General features: G+C 27.6%; 1 protein-coding gene across 1 annotated transcript in view; it reads left to right on the top strand.

Annotated features, from left to right (window-relative positions):
* Positions 1–21,290, top strand: part of LOC129968669 (myelin expression factor 2-like) — a 33,411-nt gene extending 12,121 nt beyond the window's left edge. The window contains exons 6-14 of the mRNA XM_056082797.1: positions 7,294–7,539; positions 7,616–7,769; positions 8,106–8,155; positions 13,390–13,432; positions 13,515–13,574; positions 14,405–14,907; positions 15,872–15,923; positions 16,023–16,106; positions 18,873–21,290. Of these exons, the coding sequence (XP_055938772.1) occupies positions 7,294–7,539; positions 7,616–7,769; positions 8,106–8,155; positions 13,390–13,432; positions 13,515–13,574; positions 14,405–14,907; positions 15,872–15,923; positions 16,023–16,106; positions 18,873–18,928 (1,248 nt within the window). The 3' untranslated portion in view covers positions 18,929–21,290. The remainder of the gene's footprint in view (positions 1–7,293; positions 7,540–7,615; positions 7,770–8,105; positions 8,156–13,389; positions 13,433–13,514; positions 13,575–14,404; positions 14,908–15,871; positions 15,924–16,022; positions 16,107–18,872) is intronic.
* Positions 21,291–22,455: the final 1,165 nt, after the last annotated feature.

Below are 22,455 nucleotides of genomic sequence, written 5' to 3'. Positions count from 1 at the left end.
GATTCTTTGAATTAGGAAACGATTAAAACAATTGTATAAAGAATCAGTGCCAAATTTTTAGATGAAAATTAGTAAAACCAAATTGTGAGGTTGCTAAGTTGATACAAACATATGCTTGTTATCATTCCCTATAGCATTAACTTCGGCTATAATAATTTAAAATACTTTATAAATACTTTTTTATCAATAGGAATGCAAGAAAAGAAGAAAAAAAAACCAATCTACCCTAAATAATTTTCAACAATTTCAAATAGTTCAATAATTTCAAATAGTAATAGTTTCAAAAATTTGTGAAAATAAAATTTGAAATATATTAGTGATTAATTCTCAAGTAAATGAAAAATTAGAAATTGTGAAAGTAATGATAGCAAGAAAATGAACACTGGTGTGATAATTGAAACAAAATGCTAAATGCAAATAAATTTTCACCACTTTTTTAAAATTTAACTTTGAATTTATACTGGATTGTATTTTGTAAGTGATTACTGATGCATACAAATAAGCTGTAGATTTTTGAACAAAATATAAATCAAACAAATCATATTTAAGTATAAGGAAATATTCTGATGTAGGTATTTTCATTTTTTCTAGATAGGATTCTTTGAATGAGGAAACAATTAAAAAATTATATAAAGAATAAGCGCAAAAATATTAGATGAAAATTGGTAAAATCAGGTTGCTTAGTTGATATAAAATGTGCTCGTTATAGCATTAACTTCTGTTTATACTCTGTTTCACCTTGGTTTTATTGAGAAATATGGCAAACATTCCATTTAATTTGGAACATTTGATTCTTATACTTTCGGGCATACATTGACACTTTGTGGCATTCATATATATATTTTTTTAAATGCACCTATCTGTTAGCTCTGATATTTACAAAAGATAGATTCTAAGATATATTGTGTTGAAGTACTGAAAAGTATTTTCTTGCCAAAAGTGACTTGTGATTCAAAAACAAAACTGCATTAAAAGTGACAAATCACTTTTGATTCAAAACAGACCTAAAGATATTAAGACAAAACAATTCATTATTTTTGCAAAAGCATTTTGCTTTATTTCATGGCAATATTCAGATGACTTAGTCCCTTAAATATAAATAACTAAAACGGCTGTGGGTGAAATACAGTTAATATCTCTTCATACCTCATTAAAAATTGATTCTATCAGTTTGAAATTAAAAAAAAAAAATTACTGAAAAATTCCTTTCCCTTTCTTTCAATTACTTTTGATAAAATCCTTTCAATTTTGAGCTCAAAATTTTAAGATCCCACTGTTATTAAATGTAGGAACGCCTTTAAAATGATATTTTCAAGCTTTTATATAGATGTTTTTATTCCAAAAGTTTGGATATACAGCTTTAAAAAGTTTGCCAAAGAATGATCGAGGTATATGCCCCACTATAAAATGAAAGCGACATTAATTGGCTAGGCTTCATAATTACGATGTAAAATTTTCATCATTCAATGTAAAAGATATCTTAAATTAAGTCTCCAGAAAAAAATAAAGTGTAAAGTAGTGACACAGATTTTGAAAATTTATATACGTTCGAAAAAAAATATTTATTTGCAGAAAAAGTGAAATGCGTAGCATGATTAAAACGAGTTTATATTTCTAAGTGCTTTTCTTCATTTTTATATAATATTTTTAGTGAAAAGACAACTTGTAGCAAAGTGTCTTTTGTAAAAATGTCGGAATAAAGAAATATATATAATAATGAATTTAATTATAAAAATTTAAGACCTCTAATGGAAAATATTTTTTCCTTTTCCAAGATGTGGTAGTTTTTCGAAAAATGAATTCGGATTACAGAATAACAGATAAGATTGGAAATAGATATTACTAATACGGAAAAAAAAAGTTGGGGTGTGAAGAGCGAAGGGGGGAGGGAGTGGTCAGTCAGTAAGATAAGATAGACAGATAGATTATAATCCAGTCTCCCCACTGGGGTAATTGCATCCCCACGGCTGGGAAGGAAGGGGAGTGGAAGATGCTTGTTTCTTTTTCGAACACTTTGTCGTAGGAAACTGATATTTTTTGAAGTAATCTTTTGACGGATACAGATAAATTTTTGAGAAGCCATACTCAGAATAATTAACTGCTTGGAGGGTTAAAAAAAATTTTTCAATTGGCATTTTTACTTTTTTGTATAAAAAATTTGGAGAAAATATTGCAATTGTCAAAAATTCGAATTCGAGATTTTAATGCATCCACATTTCATACCTCCCTGAATTCGAAAACACAATTTTGGAAAATGTCTATCTGTGATGAAGGTAACACAGAAACAATTTGAGCTAGATGGATGAAATTTGCTATACGGTCTTCACAACAAATTTGTAGATTTCGGGCAAATTTAATCCGCTTTGGAGAAGTGTGTCCAAATGTTCGAATATAAGTTAACATAATTTCAAAATGGAGAGAGCTGCATAGTTAAAATTTGGTACACAGATTAAATATTTATTGTATAAATATTTGCAATTTTTGAGCAAAATCCAACAAGGAATTCACCGCATGTTGTCTGTACTTTCAGAAATACGTAAATGCGATAACTAAAAAATATAGAGATTGAAATATATCAAATATGGTGTATAATTTTGTGACTATTAGTGTAGTTTTGTATAAAATTTTTGTTTTAATCAATTGGGAAGAATGTGTCTAAAACCCATTTTCACTTACTTTCAACCGTATGCCTAAAACACTTGCCGACGCTTACACGATAGAATTGGTAAAAATATTTAATTTACGCTTAGTGTTAATATTCCGTAACTATTGTACGCCTATGTCTCATAAGGCATTTCCTGGCAATAAGCAAGAAAGTTTCTGGGGAGATGCTGTGGTTGATTTATTTATGCTTTGCTTCTAACTACAGAGCTGACTTTTTTTTTTTACTTTATGAATTTGTTTGTTATTTATGGAAACTTGAACTTATTAAAGCATTTTGATTTCTTCATAAAATCTATATAACATTTCTTCTGTAAATTTTTTTAAGTAAAAATATTTGCTTATAAGTTAAGCAAAAGCCAATTTTCATTAAATTTTAGGAAGGTTAAACATTAAAAAAGACTTCTACTACTTGAGAAATAAGAGGGGATGAGACAATTTCTTTTTAATCTGATCATTTGTGAATGCTACTTTTTTTTCTATTAAAAATGATTTAAAAAATTATTTAGAACATGGCATTGCTCTATCATCAATTTCATGGCAGTTTTGCCAATCGTATGATGATAACCGTAGGAATGCTTTAGTTCTTATCTTTATAAGATTGCAAATAAAATTACTTAATAAAATGAGTCAGTGCAGGGAGAAATTTACTCTTTCCATCCCAGCCATCTTGGATCTTAATTGTTGCTTATATAAAAATCTAATATAAAATTCGGAGCCATGCTGGTCTTCTACATCACTATCGACATTTTCAGAATTTTTTTATCTGTCTGATATTTTATTTTAATTTTAAGAAATGTTGAAAAAGCTCATAGATCTTTATTGTCAATGTTATAAAAGTTGACTTAATTTTTTTGGTATTAATAGTTTTATTTTCTTTTCTTTTTTTCATTTTTATGGTTATTTCTATGTTTTTTGTCAAATCCAAAATACCATAATTTTGCAATAGAAGATGTGCAAATACAAAAATAAATATTAAAATTTAAAAAATAAGCATTTGAAATTAATTTTTAAGAATTTTTTTCAATAAAAACTATGCATTATTATTAAAAAAAAAGCTATATGTAGAAAATACTCAGTTTACATATACATACTTATACAAAGGTGCTTAATTTGGGGGGCTAAGGTGCTTAAAAAATGCTTAAAAGTACTTAATTTTTGGAGCAGTTTCTTACTACACACCCTGTGTATGGTTAAATGTATCAAAGAATTCCAATAGGATAATTAAAGTACTTAATAGGATATGTGAAATGCAAAAAAATATGACTTTATGAAATTATTTGAATTTTTGCTTGTTGATATTAAAGAAATGGAATTATTTCCAAAGAGAGAGGGAGAGAGAAAACCTAATATTTTATCTATTGTAATGCATTTACTAGAATACACTGTAATTAATGAAAGTTTCCCCATCCCTCCCCTCAATTATTCACTTGCACTATTGATTTACATTGTTTTCGTCCCACATAAATGTATGTTCTACTGCTACTTTATATTAGTTTAAATTTAGATATTTTTTTTTGTTTCCAATTTATGGTATTTTCAAAAAAGAAAAAAAAATAGATTTAATTAACAAATAACATTTGAATTAACCTTATGCAAATTTGCTTATGGAATTTTCTTTATAATGGAATTAATCAGTTTCATTTATGAATGCTTCATATAAAATTCTGTGGCATATTATTGTCATTTAAGCTAAATATTATTTTATTTACCTGGATGTTATTTGATATATCATCATCAAGCTTGCCATGGTCCCAGAAAATACAGGGAACTTAAAAATGATCTAAAAAAAACAGAAAATACAGGGAAATTTGAAGGCTTCCATAAAAACTGGGGCATTGCAAGAATAAAATATTGTAGCCGTAACACCAAAAATGCAACAGCTTTGAAATTGTGGAAACACCCCTTTTTTTCTGTATAGATCAGTCTAATTTTGATTTCATCTGCATTTGTTTTCTTTCCACAAGATTCCCAGATTGCAGCTAATGAGGATTCTCTAGACTGCTATAACTGCTTGAGAGAATATAATAAATTTCTTCGGTGACAATAGCAACTTTCTTCCTGTTGAACAATTACTGTAGTGTTTAGTGAGCTTTTTGAATGGTTTGTTTATTATTTAAGAAATTGTGAACTTGTTCAGTGTAGAGTAAAGAGTTTTTTTTTTATAACTATGATCTGCTCAAAATCTGTATTTAATATAAACTGAACAGATAAAAATATGAACCCTGACTTTGCTGAATGAGTTAGATAAGTTCTGCAAGATCCATTTGCTGTGTGCTGCTTGCTTTATAAGCTTAAGTAATATGGGAAAATAGACATGTATTAGTCATGCCAAAAGAGGAAAACATACAAAATTATGTGCCTGTTAAAAAAACAAAACATAATGAATATTAAACTTGGTATCTAAAAGGAATACAGGGGAAGATATATAAAAGAATACAGGAGAGATTTGATATAAAAAGGTTGATCTGGAATTTTTTAGTTCCAAGGACAATCATTTCAAGCTGAATTGTTATAAGCATTCAAACTTGTGTCATATTTGTCCTTTTATGCATTTAGTGATGGAACTATTTTCATATATATTCAGTGATAATGAAATAGCCAAAATGTAGTTTAGGTCATAGTAAAATGCCGTACATCATTTGTTATGGATTAGCTACATTTTTTTTAACTATCACTTAAAAATCTTTTTAAAAAAATGTAATATGCTTTAATAGAGCTTTAAAGATACAAAAAATATGATACAAAATTGATCTTATTATAAGATATTATTGTGAAACAACCAATAATCTCTAGAATATATTGGAATTCAATATTTTTAAGGCATACCATTGAGAGTTTTAAAGAAGGTGCATCAAGTTTGGGCATACAATTACTTTTAAAAATTAGTATGAATAGACCAAATTTAAATTAAAAATTTTTAAAATGTCAAAGATACTAAAAATACTTCCATCCAAAGATGCTTCCATACAAAAATGACTAAAATTTTAGATGTAGTAATTTTGGACTGCACATAATCCATTGAACATTTCAGTAGAGCATAAATCTATTGATGAAAAGCAGATGTTATTGTAAAAACAATGTATAGAAATATTTAAAGATAGTCCAGCTAGTTTCCTGGAAGTTACTAGTTCTGAATTTTCATTGAATTTTTGTTCTCTCCAATGTTTCAAAATATCAGTGTTTGCAAAAGTATTCTAAAGATTTTTGACAACATAAAGGTATATATAAATTTCAATTAAAAAAGCGTTTTCTGGATCTGCTAAGAGTGATTATATGTATTATTAATCCTAGTCAGGATAAATTGATTCTAAAATTAGCTTCTCTTATATAGCTAAGGTTCCTCAGTCATTTTTTAAAATAAAAAACTGTTAGTGAAAAACATAGTTAAAAGAAGTATAATCAAAGAAGCTATAAAATTAGACACTTATTTTTGATAAAGCGAAATGATCCTAAAAATCTAGAGCTAAGAAAAAAAAATACTGATATTGGAATAATCAAGTTACTTCATTACTAGTGGAACTGTTGAAGCTGGAAAAAAGAAACTTTTTAGCAGTGTTTTATATTTGGGAAGAATACTACAAAATATATATGAATGCATGTCAAAAAATTTACTGTTTTTAAATATTGCATCTTGTTTAAATCCACATTTATTAAAGAAACTTGCTTTTTCCCCTCATTAAAACTATGGAGTATTGTTGCTCCATTGTAACTAGCATATGAGTGCTGTTCACATATTTTGCTGTTATATTTATGTGTACAGGGATATCCCCCCCCCCCACTTTTGAATAGTAAATCTGATTATTGATCATTTCTCTTCCTGTACATAAAATATTCTGTGAAACAGTAATTTTTAAAAACTGGGTGATTTTTTTTGAAAAAGGAAGTTTGATATTATTAGGAGTCTTGATTGATCTTTGGTATAGATTCTTATAATTTTGAAATTATTTTTCACGTAAGTATGGTAATTATTTAACAATTTCTGTTAATTTCAGATGTTAAAGAAGATCTAAGTAATTTTATGGCATATATATATATATATGATAAAGTTGCTTAATGATGGGGGAGGGAATTATTTGCTGAATATGACATAAAATTTTCACATTTCTTTTAAAGCAATATCTCTGTAGTATAGAATGAATATTGAATAAGATAGTAAACAAGCAATGGAAGAAGCTAACAATTCTCTCCAAGTGATTAATAATTCGTGCCTGTTGTTTACAGTTGCCAAATTACAGTGTTGCTTAGGAATTCTTGATATAGAAATATCTGACAAACGTTTTTGAGATTGAATGTGCTATTTTGCTTCTGAAGTGCTATTATTTTGACTTAAAAATTTTATAGAATATTTTTGTAGATCTATTGAGGTATGCTATTTGATATTTTCAAACCATATATATATGTAATAATAATAATTATTATTATTTCTGAATGAAACAGAAAATGCTGTGAGGTTAATTTATCATTTTGGAATCAAAACTTAGTTAGCTGTAACAAAGTTAATAAGCTGAAGTAAATTAAGAATGTCATGAAAATGTGTATCCAGTATCTAATTTTATAGCATTTCCCTCAAAAAAAAGAATATTTTGTTAGTTCAAAAATTGCTTATTTCATTTTTTGTATTTTTAAAAGGATTTTGATGTTGACCGAGATAAGACTGGAAAGCCACTTGGTCGAATTCGTGGTGGTGGTGGCACTGGTGGAGGAGGAGTTGGTGGCATGGGAGTGAATCTTGAAAGAGATCGTGATGACTATGGTGGTTTGGGTAATCTTGGTAACAACAGTGCTCCACAGTATAACACGTATGGATTGAGTCCACAATTCCTGGATGCTTTGGGAATCACTGGCCCCTTGACAAGCAGAGTATTTGTTGCCAATGTAAGTTTTATTCATTGAAATATTTAAAAACATTTTATATTGGTTAAAATTAGTTATAATATCTTGAATTTTGTAGTTGGATTATAAAGTAACTCCTCAGAAATTAGAGGAAGTTTTCAAGCTTGCTGGTAGAGTTGTGAAAATTGACTTAAAAAGAGATGAAGATGGTAATAGTAAAGGACATGGAACAATTGAAATGGGACACCCTGTTGAAGCTGTGCAGGCAATATGTATCCTTTCATGAAAACAATTACATAATTAATATTTTCAATTTCTTAAATTGATGCCAAAGTAGAATATTAATGAAAACATTTTATTTTGGTGGGTGGGTGGAGGTGTAGCTTATATTGTGAACTTAAATTTATTTCCATAAAAATAAATAAAATTTTAAATGCTTTAATATTCATTCTATATGTAGCAAAATAATTAATAATACAATTTTGCTTTTCTCCATTTTTCTACATTCATAATTTATATTTAAAATAATTTTACTTAATATTTAATTGTCAATAAATTTTTTTAATGTGAATTATAGGTAAAATAAGTTTTACCTTAATGTCATTTAGCTATGTTTAATGGACAAAAGTTCTATAATAGAACTATGAGTGTTAGAATGGTAAGTGCAGAGTCTTCAATTACAAAATTTTTAAATCAATTTTGTTCATAAAAATTTTTTATTTGTAAAAAATCTTTTTAAGAATTAATACAATTCAAAAAGCTTGAAGGGTCTTTTAATCAGTTGATTGTTTTCACCTCTTTCGAAAATGTGTATAGAAATTGTGTCTCCTGATTAATTATTTATTAATTGTAACTCTTGTGTAAAATATACTTATGTCTCCTGATTAGTTATTACTCCTGATGAATAAATTTATCATAACACAAAATGACAAAAAAAATGAAATACATGTTAAAAGCATTTAACTGGATAAAGGAATATTAATCATTTGTGTGGGATCATTAAGTATCTTGACTCTTGTAAATGCTATATCAACTTCTCTTAATATATTCTAAATGTTAAAAACATATTTGCAAGCATTTTTTTCTTATTTAAGAATAAAAGGCATCATTGTCACTAAAAAATTTGACCTTAAGATTTGTGTAAATTTTAATTTTTGTAGACTTGTGTCCAGATTTTTTTTTTTTTTTTTTTTTTTTAAATCATGTGAGAGCATGTTATTTTGGTTAGGGGTTTTTGAAGGCTGAAATCGCATAGGCAATGAATATTGAAGCTCGAAAACGCGTAGGCAATGAATATTGAAGCTCGAAATCGCGTAGGCAATGAATATTGAAGCTCGAAATCGCGTAGGCAATGAATAAAACATAAATGGTAATTTTCATCATCTTTTAATCGCATATATATTTTTTTATCTGCTTTTACCAGTATTGCAGTATTATTATGTATGCTACTTTGAAAGCAGGTGTGTTTTTAAAAGCTTGACCTGCTTTTACCAATATTGCTTTATTATTGCATATGCTTCTTTGACAGCAGATGTGTTTTTAAAAGGTTGATGTAGAACTATGACATCATAGCTGTTATTTTATCTCAAAATCGGTCGGGTTCCAAAACATTGTTTGCCAGCTAGAAAAATTGGAAATGAAAGTTTAAAAAAATGGTCATTAGAGAGAGAGAGAGTTATAGAGATCGACAGAGAAGTCTCGTGATTGTTTCAAACCAGTTTAAACTGATTAATCATTAACCTGGTAAATCATTAGCATTTCCATCACTTAAAATTTTAAGTGATGCTTAATCATGGTTCCTAGATGCTGGCTTGGTAACTTGCATCATGTCAAAACATTTTGTATTAAAGCATCATTTGAAAACCTTTAAATGCCCAAAGCATAATATACAGCATATCCAAAATACAATTTACCCACAAATTCATTTTTCCTAAAAATTGATGCCATTTCAAAAAATGTAACTTTGTATGTTCTGGATAATACACCTTTTATTTTACTAGATTTATTTGAATTGTTAAAATATGGCCTTACTATAGATTGCAGTCTGGTTCCATTTCATCATTAAGTGCAATACAAATCTATACTTATATAAAGCTCAACGTGTGTGTGTTGGCGCTCTACAGAAAAGACCATTTGACCTACAGCTACCAAATTTAGTACATGTATACTTTAGAGATTGGGAATGTGCTCCTGGGGTCCCTTTTTTTGAATTTTTAATTAGAATTTTAAATATTAATTAAAAACTAACTTTCCCGCCAAAAAAATCTTTTCATTTTCCCCAATGCCAAATGAGTAAGGCTTCAGTTTTTTTCCCCAACAGTAATGAGGCTAGGGTTAACATTTTTCAGCCGGTTATTTCAAACGATTCTGTTTATTTTCATAGTGTTTGATGCATTTAAAATTATACATTGTTAATTAATCAATCTGTTCAGGATGAATCTGAGAAAATTTTGTTGACAAATTCTTGAGATATTACATAAATTAGGAAGGATATTCTTTAGTGCTCATAAAGTTTAAACACTCAGTGACTCTGTTATCAGTAATCATATAAAAAAAATGCTTTGTTTCAGAAAAAAATATTATTATATTAATTGCAGATTAATTCTTTCCACTTTAATTTAAAGCATAAATTCTACGAGAGCTAACAGAAAATTAGAGAGATACATATTACGTTATGACTGAAGGCGTTTATAATATTATGAGTGAATTATATGACTATCAAACTTTGAAGTTTTAAAATATTTTGATGAAGAATCTGTTAAAGTAGGAATTGCGTAAAATATTTAATTATTAAAATTTAAACGAACATTAAGATTGGCGAACTGGCTGGTCGCCAAAGGCGGCTAGTACTTAATACTACACAATAATTTTCATTAAGTATCTCAAACAATACTGGCAAAACAAACCTGAAATGCCATGAGGTGGGGACTGGCTTCTATTAATCACAAAGCAAATAAAACAATGTTTGCATAGAACTCTTTTTATATGATAGATTAAACTTTGATATGGCAAAACTGCTATATTCTTCAAAAACTTGCCATTACTTTTTATAAATTCAGAAGTGTATAGAGAATAAACTAAATACAGACAGAAGTTTGAAACCATGTAACATAATGGGAGTTTCAAAATAATATTGAAATTGGTTGTAACATCCAAACCATTTATTACAGTGTACTGATTATCTTGCATGTGCAGAAGAGAGGGTAAAAAATGTGACTGTTAATTGTGGGTGCAAAGAGGCCTGCCTTGTTTGTTCTCCAATATATTAGTATTGTAGTGGATTATTGTGCTTAAATTTAAAAATTTATTTTATAGGCATAATGTGTCTCAAACTACTTTAAAATAATGCTGCACATTATATAACTGGCAGCAGTTAAATATGTTATAGAAATATTAAATGCAAATATAAAAAGAAGCTGTTAATGGGGGGGGGAGTGAAGTATATTATAAAGAATAGATAATTGTGTGTTATTGGTGGACTGTGGGTTTGTAATTGTAAAGTGGTTCTCCTCAGATTTCGCTTTTCAATTGGTGATTGGTTTTTCCAATCCAGGATATTCATTAATAAATAATATATTAATTTATTAATAAATTCATGATTTAATAATTATATTCTGCAAATTGTTGTAGGTATAATCCTATTTCATCTATCACATTTGCAAACAAAAATTACATCTATTTCATTCATACATCGCATGATTAAATGCTCGTCTTATAATAATAAATCGTACAGATCCTGATAGCCTAAGAAGCAACTGGGAGTACTTGGGAAAAAGTTGCCAACTGGATTTACATCTTTTTTTCTCCAGATAAAAATGTTATCCCAAGAACAGCAGAGCTTATATCAAGTCGGATCAAACCATATCAAGATGTTATTGCGTATCCTCAAGAATAGCTGAGCTATACCAAGTCTGAAATCCATATCAGGATATAACATCTCAAGACATTTAAAAAGAGATTTAAACTTTTATATTACGGATTTTACATAATATGAAATAAAATATACAGGGTCTCTCAAACATATGACTACACTTTCAAAAATAAATTACAAATGTAACCAGACAGCCACTTATGTTTTTTTTTTATGTTCCTTCTTTTTGCAATTTTAATGTATTTATCATTTGTCACACATAATTCTTCGAGTATATACAACATTTATATTATGTATATTAGCATTGCAGGATTGACGTTCTGAATGGCTACTGTCACTAATTTTTCATTCATCAGTATCTCGAATTAGAGATTAGTAAACAATGTTTTTCATGTATCCCATTAAGAAGTCCAAAGTTATTGTATTGTATCTGATGATCTATGTGGCCATGTTATTGAACTTCTTTCCATCTGCTGCCTGAAGAACTGTTCTTTTAAAACTTTCCACATTTCTAAATTCTAGTGTTGTAGTGCCCGTCTTGTTGAGAAATTATATTGCGTTACAAGTACTTGAGGAAGTGTGGAAATTTCAAGCACATCAATGTAATTGTCAGAAAAGAAAAAAGAAAACACCCCAATAATTTGATTGTGCAATAAAACTACATCATATGTTTACTTCAGGATTGTCTCTTGCTTCTGGCAGTATGGCATGAGGATTTTCTAATGTGCATATTTGAGTACTGTGTCAGTTAACATTGCCTGGTGCATGAAACATCGCCTCATGTTGTAGAAAATTCTACTAATCCTCCATTTTCTTCTGCAAATGCTTGATATGGAGACTTATCATCTGGTTTTAATTCATGCAACCGTTGAAGCTTATTCATTTAAAACTTGTATCCTTTTATGCACAGTTTATATCAGCATTTATAATTGTCAGGCCATGTGTTTAATTTACAAAGATTGTGACAGAAGTATTCTTCGATTCATGCAACATCATTGCAGCTTCTCCTAAGATGGCCATATTTTGGTTTTGACAGTGATTTGTCATAAATCTTTCATGTCAATTATGGACCTTGAAAATGGATTTCGATTGTAGGTAGTCCAAAATTTATGCAGTATTTGTGTTAGAATCAATAAATCATATTACAGCTTGTGTTTGTTCTAGTGTTGAAACTGTTTTGAAACAAGACTGTGGCAAAATGTTGATTTAAAGTTATCTAGTTTACATTTTATTAAGAAAAAACTTTCATCTTTTCTCTATGGGAAAATAAAACTGCAAGTGAAAATCTTAGTTTATTTTTAATTCATTTTTGATAGTGTATCCAAACTTTTTCAACTCCAGACATATATATATATATAAACTAATTAGTAAGTAATAAGTACCAAGTTAAAAAGAAAAATAGATTTTTGATTACTTGTATATATCAGAAGAATCAATTTCAAAGAAGAAAAAAAACTTGCTTTTCATATATAAAAATGGTTTTACATAAATATAAAGAGAACAATTCTTGTTATTCTTTTAGCAATAGTAATAATCATAAATGAATGTGATATGATCAGTACTTGTAAGAATAATGTCTGTTCTATAAATAGGGGTATGTGGAACATGAGATGAATACTTGGAGAAAAGGTAAAATTATTCTTAGTAGTGTTTCATCAGTAGTACAAAATTCAGTTCCATATTATTTCTCTCTCAAAATCTTTATTAACTTGTTGCGTGAACTACTAAATTATGCACTCTTTATATAGTTTGTGTCAATAAGGCAAAGCTTATCTTTATTAATAATAATAAGTTTAAAGGCTTTTGTAAGTATTTCTCCTGAAAAGAGAATATATTTGAATAATCATTGCTTTATACATCTAGAAATGCCAGGATCATTTTATACCATTTTAAATAAAGTTAATTATTTTGGAAGGCTGATACAAAAACAGCTAATTTCTTTGTCAAGAAAAAGAGATGGAATATTAATTTTGAATATAAATTTTAGAATTTGTAATAGTTCATTTATCTTTTTACTGTAGGACAAAAAACACCAAGAAGATCCTGAAGATAAACGATTACCTGGTAAGCTAATGAAAGTCTTAGTTATCGTTTAAATACAATTTTATCTGATTTTGAGATTTTAAAATGCAGATACTTTTTACAGAAGGTCTTCAAAGTGTTGGAAAAGGACTTGGAGCAAATGGTCTTCCTCTGCATTTATCAAGTAAGCATCTTGAAATTGATGTCCTGTAATATAACTGTAATTTGATCTATATTTGCTTCAGGTATGATTATTTTTAAATTAAACATTAGATACGTTTATTGTTTGTAGACTAGTGAATATATCTATAAGTAAAAATGAGGGAGAAATTATTAAGATTGATACAATTTAAAAGATTTTGAAATGGCTTCTAAAAATGCCATTGTTTGTATTGAATCTTAAAGTATCTTGACTTTTATGTCTGCTAAATTAAATTTTCTTTTCATACCAAAATATCCAAGAACATTGCTGTTATATGTATAAAAAAATTTATATATATAGTCAATTTTTAGGTAAAACTTGCTAAGATTTCAGAAAGTCTGACAGAAAAAATAATAAATTATGATTGCATGGTTACCGAGATTTAGGACAAGTTAGATGGTTAGAATTTGGTTTGTTGGTGTTTATATCAAAATCTTTGTTACACCTATGTAAAATTTAATATTTTTTGTGTGCCTGTTAAATTATTCCAGGGAAAATAGTTTGCCTTCTCCCCTTTTAATTAGAAAAAAAAAATGAGTTTGAGATTTGCATTTTATGTATATTTGGCAAATTCTGTTTAATTTAATCTTTTGATTTCTGTTTTTCTTATAGGGCAATTAAAAAAAAATTCTTTTTTTTCCCCCAAAAGGTACCTTTAATCAATATTCATTTCTGGACAGCTTTGTTGAAAAATAAAGTAATTGGATAAAAAAGTGGCATTAAATTAAAATAGTTAAAATTGCCTTTTTAAAATTTTTAATGATTAAGATGAAATCTATTGCTTTAAACTTTGTTCTTTAATGTATTTCCAGATTCTACTGGTCTAAATAACTTGGCACCCACTGGAATAGCTCCTGTTGCTGGCCTTGGAGGTGTTGGAACCAACAATCTTGGCCTTGTTTCCAATCAAATAACACCTGCTGTTGTTGGTGGTAATGCTGCGGGCATTCCAGGTCTCTCTGGTATTGGGATGGGCCTTCAAGAACGAAATTTCTCCAATCTTGGTGCTGGTGTTGGGCAAGGGTTGGGACTTGGTACCACAGGCACTGCTGGTCTTGGTAATCCTAGTCTTATTCCTGGAGGCCTTGGTGGTGTCTCCAATAATGCTGCTGGTTTAGCAGGTGGTGGTTTGGGCAGTGGCTTAGGATCAACATTAACAGGTGGTCTAGGATTAGGAGGTCTTGGAGCTAATTCTGTAGGTGGAGCTGGTGGATTGGGATACAATGATTATGATAGATCTTTTGACAGGGTTGATGATGGATATCGCAACAATCGTAAACCTATGAAGTGGTCTGATACTATTGTTGTGAGAAATGTAAGTTCTTTTTGTTTATTATTATGATGTTTTCTATAATGAGTGATGTGACCAGTTTTCAATGATGTGAGTTGTAGATGACTAGTGATCCCTGTGATTTTTGTATGTTGTATTCTTTTGCCATTATAAAACCTTAAATGTTGAATATTTATTTCATAATTACTGGCATTAACTATATTGTATAAGTTTTAAATAATGATAATTGATAAAATATTTATTGGTGATAAGATTATAGATTATCAGTCTTAAGGGACGTCTGCATAAATTAACAATGGATTTGCAAACTTTAGTAGCTTTACATTAGATCAAATTTTTTAATATTCACAGATAAAAACATTTTTAAAAAAATGAATTTGATTAAAAACTGCTCATTTAGAATTTTTGAGTGACCACTTAAAAATATTTAAAATTTATTTAATGCTTTAATTGATTTTTAATACTGAGGAGATATAGATTGGTTCCTCAGCTTAAATTTTCTACGCTTCAAGAAATGATACATCATTTTTACAAGAACAAGGACAGATTTTATTCTATACGAAAAGAAACAAAACAAGTAGGAGTTGCTCTTTTGAATTGGGAAAGAAGTATTAAATTCTTGCCACCCAGATTGCATAGTGGGTAGCGATAGAGCAATCCACACAATGCTTCATAGTCTAATTTTGGTGTTGTGGCCAGATATTTTGAAAAAAATATCTGGCCTGCTCACTCCTGCCCCATTTCTGCTTAAAAAGAATTGCGAACCATGAATCAAAATAATTTAAAAGTCTCAGCTTATAATAAACATTAATTTAATATTTGTGAACTATAAGAAAACTAGATGTGATTTAGTGTGTGCATGAGTGCTAGCATTTATAGATTAAGCTGTTTGGCATTAATTGTGAGGCACATTCTTGGAATGTATTTGTTTTCATATTGTTTATATTTGTATATGCTTTCGAAAAATAACAAGTTGTTAAATTTTTAGCTTCCTTTAACTTATACTTGGGAAAATGTTAGAGACAGATTCCGAGACTTTGGTAAGTTAATGTAGAACTTAATTTGATATCTTGTTTCCAAATATTTAATTTTATTTTTAATGGTAGCATTTTAAATTATTTGTATTTTATCTGTTGTAGGAGATGTACAAAGTACTCAAATGAAAGGACGTGGTGTTGCACATATTAGGTTTTCTTCAGAAACTGAGGCTGCTCGGGCTTATGGTATCCTTTGAAAATTTTGTTTGGTGCTTTTTCTTTTTACAAAAAATTAATACCTTTTAAAGCTGACAAGTCTGCATGATTAAATAACAGTTTTTGCATTAAAAGAGTTGTAAAAATTTTATGTTTAACAGTTTTAGAAGTAACAGTAATAGAAAGTAATTTATATTATCATGTAACATTGGTCATTTAAAAACATAAAATAACAATTACAACCTCATTTTAAAAGTAATTATTTCCATAAATAATTTTTATAAAGAAACTACATACAATATGGAATACAATAATTCTACTCAAATTATTTTGTCTTAATTTTTTTATTTGTATATATTATTCAACAGTAAAATTCTCAAGTTAGTTTTCTTAAAATTTCTTGTACACTAATCGCCTCAAGCGACCAATTACTTTGCAGGGAATATTTGTTAAATTTGGTTTCAGATAAATCATTTAGATATATAACTTCATGTCCATGAATCTGCAAAATTATCTGACATTAAAATCATGTTTTTCAAATTGTCTTAGTTAAGTTTATTGTATATACAAATTTTTATAATGGATACAGTCCCATAACAAGATAGTGCTATTAAAAAGTAAATATAAGTTTCATAATTTCACGATATTATAATTTCATTCTTCTTTAGCTTTAAACAGTGAAAGAAAACCATTCAGTTAAATGTTTGAAGCAATGAAAATGTTTTTAATTTCAAAGCAATTATGTGTCCTATTGTTGGAAATCAGATTAATTAAAAAAAATTACCAGAAATCAGTAAAAATTTGCATGACTACTAAATTGCTATAAAAAGACCTACCCCCTGTTTGAAATAGGTTAAATTTATTTATATCCTAATATTTATAAAGGTATTGTGTTAAGTGCCAAAATACAGCTTATTTTTTAAATTCATTAATATTCTGTTTAAAATTTAAAAATATGTTCCACATTACATATTTTATCCTCCTAGTAGGTATATATGTATTAAATATGGTAGTTGTAGATCAAACGATTTGGTTTGTAGAGTACCAGCACATACACATGCTTATCTTTATTATTAATATATGCTTAACTTAATTATTAGTAGAAATTAGTAAGAAGCTGAATTTTAAAAATTATCTGTTATTGTTTTTTTATTCAATCTGACTCCTACATTAATCATATACCTTATTCACACGTTGCTATAATTATCTTCTTTTTGCAAATACAATCAGATTTAGATATAATAAACTTGAAAAGTTTTGGAAAAAATTTAGTGTTTAGATCTTTTAATTTAGTGAAATATATATTGCTAATTTTTCCTAATTTTCTGTTTAAAAATATCATGCATTATTAATTTTTTAAAATTAAAGAGGACTTAGTTTCAAAAAAAAATTATTTTTAAATGAACAAATACAGATTTTAAAAATTGTTAATCCATATCAGAATTTCATACCCTTGCCTAATCCTTTTTTTATACATATGTTTTCTGTGAGAAAGCAATAATTGTATTTTAATTACAATAAATATAAAAAAATATGGAAATTTTCATTCAAAATACAAAAAAATTATATACAGGAAAACCCGAGTTTCTTGAAACGAAGTTCTATATATGAACTATTTTAGATCATTCCATTTTTCTTTAAATGGATGCTTTGAAATAATAATAATGATTAAAAAGTGTGAAATTGAAAAATATTTATCAATTTTTGTATTCAAAATCATGGTTTAAATTCTAAACAGTGACACTGTTGTTAAAAATTCTACACTTTCTAGAAAAAGGAAAGAGTAAGGTCTTTAAAAATAATACATTAATAAAAAGAACATTTTCACTCTCAAAATGAGGCCAGGTTATAGATTGAAATTAAAGAGTTTATATTTTATTTTCTCAGTTTAAACTTTTAGAGGCATTGCATAATAAAGACGGGGGGGGGGGGCATGCATGGTAACCAAAAAAAAAAAAAAAAAAATCAAAATTATTCCTATTAATTGTTAGGGGAATGATTAACTTTAAAATTGTGAAATGACATTCTGGGGTATTTTTGATGACTTTTGGCATTGGCAAACTTAATAAAATGTGATATACAAATTGATGCTTCATCACTCATATCTAGAAATACAACTGAGCTTTATGTTTCCTTTCTTTAAATAAGAACTAAAAACTGTACCATTTTAATTGGAGTTCATTTTTCAAATGTGATGTTAACAGCTTTCTTTTCTTCAGTTTTCTTCCCTGAAGTTAAATGTATCAATCTATTGAGATGTCATTTTACTTAAAACAAGTGATCAGGCAGAACCAACTATAATTTACTTCAAGCTGTTCAGGGAAATAAGTCCCCCCCCCCCCCCCGCTTTTGAAGTTAATTCTTTGTCAAAATTTCGAATAAATATGAAACAACAATTTCTTAGATGAAAAGGCTATAGTTTTGATTCATTTTAAAATAGTTACTGACTAAACATAACAAAAATATACCTTGGTTTAAGAGTTATAATTCCATATATGTGACTAATTGTAAATACTTTTGGGTCAATTCTATCTTTGGAATTTGGAATTCTGTCAATATTCTTATATACTATAACTTTCTTGAAGTTAAACTGTTTAGAGAAAATGAAATGAAATGAGGTTTTAATTGTTAGTCAATGAATAAACTTATTTTTGTCAATATCAATTGAAAAATATTTTAAAGAGGTCCAAGAAGTGCTATGTTTTATAAATTCGGATTATTTATTTTTCTGAAATATACTGAATGTAGTTTTCATTGTTTTACTAGAATTATCTTGTTTCCTTAACCTATTTTTAGATCGTATGCAGGGTACCCGTATTTTTGGTCGACTTCTTGATGTGTCTTTGTATTAATTTTGATTTTTTCATCTTTGTCTGCATTTTCATCTTCATTTAAGCTTTTTCAACTTTCATATTTTCTAAATTTCTAAAGAAGAACTGGCTTCAAGATTTTTTTTTTCTCCTCTTCCAAAGAACTTGTATCCTGTTTTTACAAGCATCAAAAGATTGACGTGATGATTTTATGTTTACGATTAATTCTACTGAAGCATAAGTTATGGTCTGAGTTCAATTAAAAATCCTTTCATCACGAAGAATGATTTTACAATTTCCTGAATTGACTTAGGTGTTCAAATTTTTAATATCCTCATGTTTAAAGTTTTTAGGTCTGTTTCAGATGATGTTCCAAGATTTATCACCTTGTTTTTCAAGTTAGATGTTATTATTATTTATTATTATTTTTGAATGATCATATTGACTTCATCCATGACGAAAGGAATAGGTGTATCTTCCCCTTCAACACTGGTAATTTAGCATTCCATATTGTAATTTCAGCCATGATGTAGAAAATTGTAATGACTGCAATATTCCTCCTTGTGTTCAATAAAATATATTCATTTTTCTCATGGTTCAGTTTTGTTTTTGATTTGATTTTTGATGCACTTAGTTTCCTCAATAAATGAGGTATCTATTTCTTTTTCAAATGATTTGCGTAGGATCATGTGATTCTTTATTGAATTTTTTTTTTTCAGTTGCATTTCCTTTGTCTAAGCATGTCATTTTTTACAAATGTTTTTCTTAAATATTGATTTTTATAAGTTCTAATTTCATTTGAAAAAGAATAGATAAACTATTATTACAGGTACTCTTTTCCATTTTGAAAAGGTGTTTCTTTTAACAGTCACAAAATTCATTCTCATATCATTGGAAATAACTTGTCTTTTATATAGAAAGATTTGACTGATTGTTATAGTCCTTTTCAAACAAAATGTTTTTGTTCAAGAAAGAAAGCAGTTTAAGATTATATTGAAAAATTATTTTTTAATCAATTAAGTATCTTGAACACAATAAATTTTGTTGTTGGTTATTAATCTTGCAAATTTTTTATCAACTTTGTCTTAAGAAAAAACTAGAATCCCAGTCTTGCCTTTCTTCCAATGATGTTTGTAGTGTATATTCTAGATAATTCTGTATATTTTCTCAAATTACATTCTTCAAACTTGTAAAAATTGCTTTGAATTTTTAATTTTGAAATTGGTGTTGGAGGTTAAATTTTGTTACGGTATTATAAAGGAAAGTAAAATTTGGTAATTGGAAGCTGCTTGCTAAAGTAAATAGATTGAATTTTCATTTAAATTCTTTTGGTGTGTATTAGTATTTTCATAATTATTTTAAAATTCTTTTTGAGTTTTATCCTTTTTCAGTTTTGATAATTATTTAGTATTCTAAATTCAGTCGATAATTCATCTTGCTATTCATGAGAAAATTGCAAATTTTTCAAGGTATTCATTTAATTTCTATTATGATTCATTTTATGAACTAGCGAGTTTAGAAATAAAAATTAACAAATTTAATGTCCTGATTTAAAATTTTTATTACAAGTTATAGATTTCAATGTCAAAAATGTCTATTGGTCCAGAATGATTTTTCTTCATTATTTCAACCAAGAATTTTTTTTAAAGTATATTTTTTATATTCAACTTGTAACATTCTTATTGTCTTTAATTTCTGAGCATCAAATTATTACATTCTTTTAAAGCTATTCAAAAATAATTTTTTCGTCCTTCATTAAATTCATATTGCATCTTTCAGATGAAATTTCTCTAAGCACCAAATCTTATATACATCATCTTGGTATTTTCTAGCAACTTTGTAGTTTTCACTTTGTATGCTGTTTTGTGTGTGAAACTTTAGCTAATACAGTTTTGTAAATATTTCTTTGTTACAAATGCTGGAGATTGACTTTAGTAAAAATTATAAATATTGAAGAACCTTGTAAAGATTATTATCATAGATGCTGTAATTAAGAGGGGATTACATTTGATTTCATGATATAGTCCATTTTAAATTAGGAAGATTTCTGTTTCTCATCATCTTTTTAGTAAAAATATGGATTTTATAAAATTGTTTCATATTTTTCACTATTGTTCTAATTTACTGTTGATTCATATACTTTAGATTCAACCTTGTTAAATTGGGGGGAAAACACTTTTAATATGTGAAATCTTTTTAGTCCTATTGATGTGTGCCTATAAATTAAAGATGCTGTAAAGTCAATCTCCAGTAATTTTGATTCCATATATTCATTTCTCATTATTGCTCTGATTATAATGTATTGGGATATTCCCAAATAGCAGTAACTCCACATTTCTAAAGTCTTGATTTGCATTTTTGTACTTATATCTGTGTCTTGAAATAAATGGTGTATGGAAACTTATTTTGATGACTTCTGTTTTTGATTATCAATATTGTTTCATTTGCAAGTTATTACTTCTGAAATGGCTATAATTCCAGTTCAACTCTCGTAAATTCAACTGAAACTTTTTGAAAAATACATGAGGTATTTGGTATTAAATTTCTATTTTTACAAGGAATTTGTTTCTAACTTCTTCTTTTCCATCATGTTAAAAGTCTCATTTCACAATTAATTTTTTTTTTTATCAATAACTGTTATCAAAAGGAAGATAACTTTCGTTTCTAATGGTTACAGGGATAAATTTTAGTTTAGTCAACTATCATTTCAAATTTTATGCATCAAAATTATCATTCCTTAAGGCATCAATTTATTACACAGTTGGTTTTTGGGATGAAATTCTGCCCCTGTTTTTTAAATTTTGTTGAAGGATTTAGTTTTAAGAAAATTTGTCGCTGCTCACAAGTAGGCTATTTAATATGCATGTTTTTAAAAATGTATTTTAATTTCTGTAACTCTGTATTGTGGCATTTTCTCCGGATATCATATGATATAAAAACAGCATAAAAGTCTCAATATTCTGCTACAATTTTTTTTTTTTTTTAAATACATATTTCTGATTTTGTTCCATTGGGTTTTATTTTTAGAACACACACACACAAAGTACTTTCTCCCTTTGGAATTCTATTAAAATTTAGTTTCAATTCTTTGTCCATTCTTTTTAAAAATTAATTTTCACACAATTTCAAATATCCAGCATTGACCTCCTCAAAAATGAAAAATGATTCCATCTGTCATTGGTGCTTGAATTTATTTAAGGTAAGTTTCACTAAAGTTATTAATTTGAATTAAAATTAAGGCTATTTATATAATGATCAAAATTTATGACATGTTACTGACTGTTATATTAATTTTTTTAGAAAAATAGTGGTTTGTGCTGTGATATAAAATATATAGTGAAGTTTCGAAACCCATTATATAGAGCAATTATATAAATTAGCCAAAATCATCCATATTATTTTATGAATTTATTCAAAAAGGAAATTAGGTTCAAAAGTGAGTACTGTATCATAAAAATGTCAGTAAAGACTTTAAATATAATTAAATCCTCTTCTAAATCAGGCCTGATAAACAAATATTAAATAAAATAATTACTAAATTCACTTAATGGTTTTATATTATTCTTAGA

The sequence above is a fragment of the Argiope bruennichi genome, chromosome 5, assembly GCF_947563725.1.
Source record: "Argiope bruennichi chromosome 5, qqArgBrue1.1, whole genome shotgun sequence".
NCBI classification, from domain to species: domain Eukaryota; kingdom Metazoa; phylum Arthropoda; class Arachnida; order Araneae; family Araneidae; genus Argiope; species Argiope bruennichi.
The sequence above is the reverse complement of the archived record's forward strand: the minus strand, read 5'-3'. Positions and strand labels throughout refer to the sequence as shown.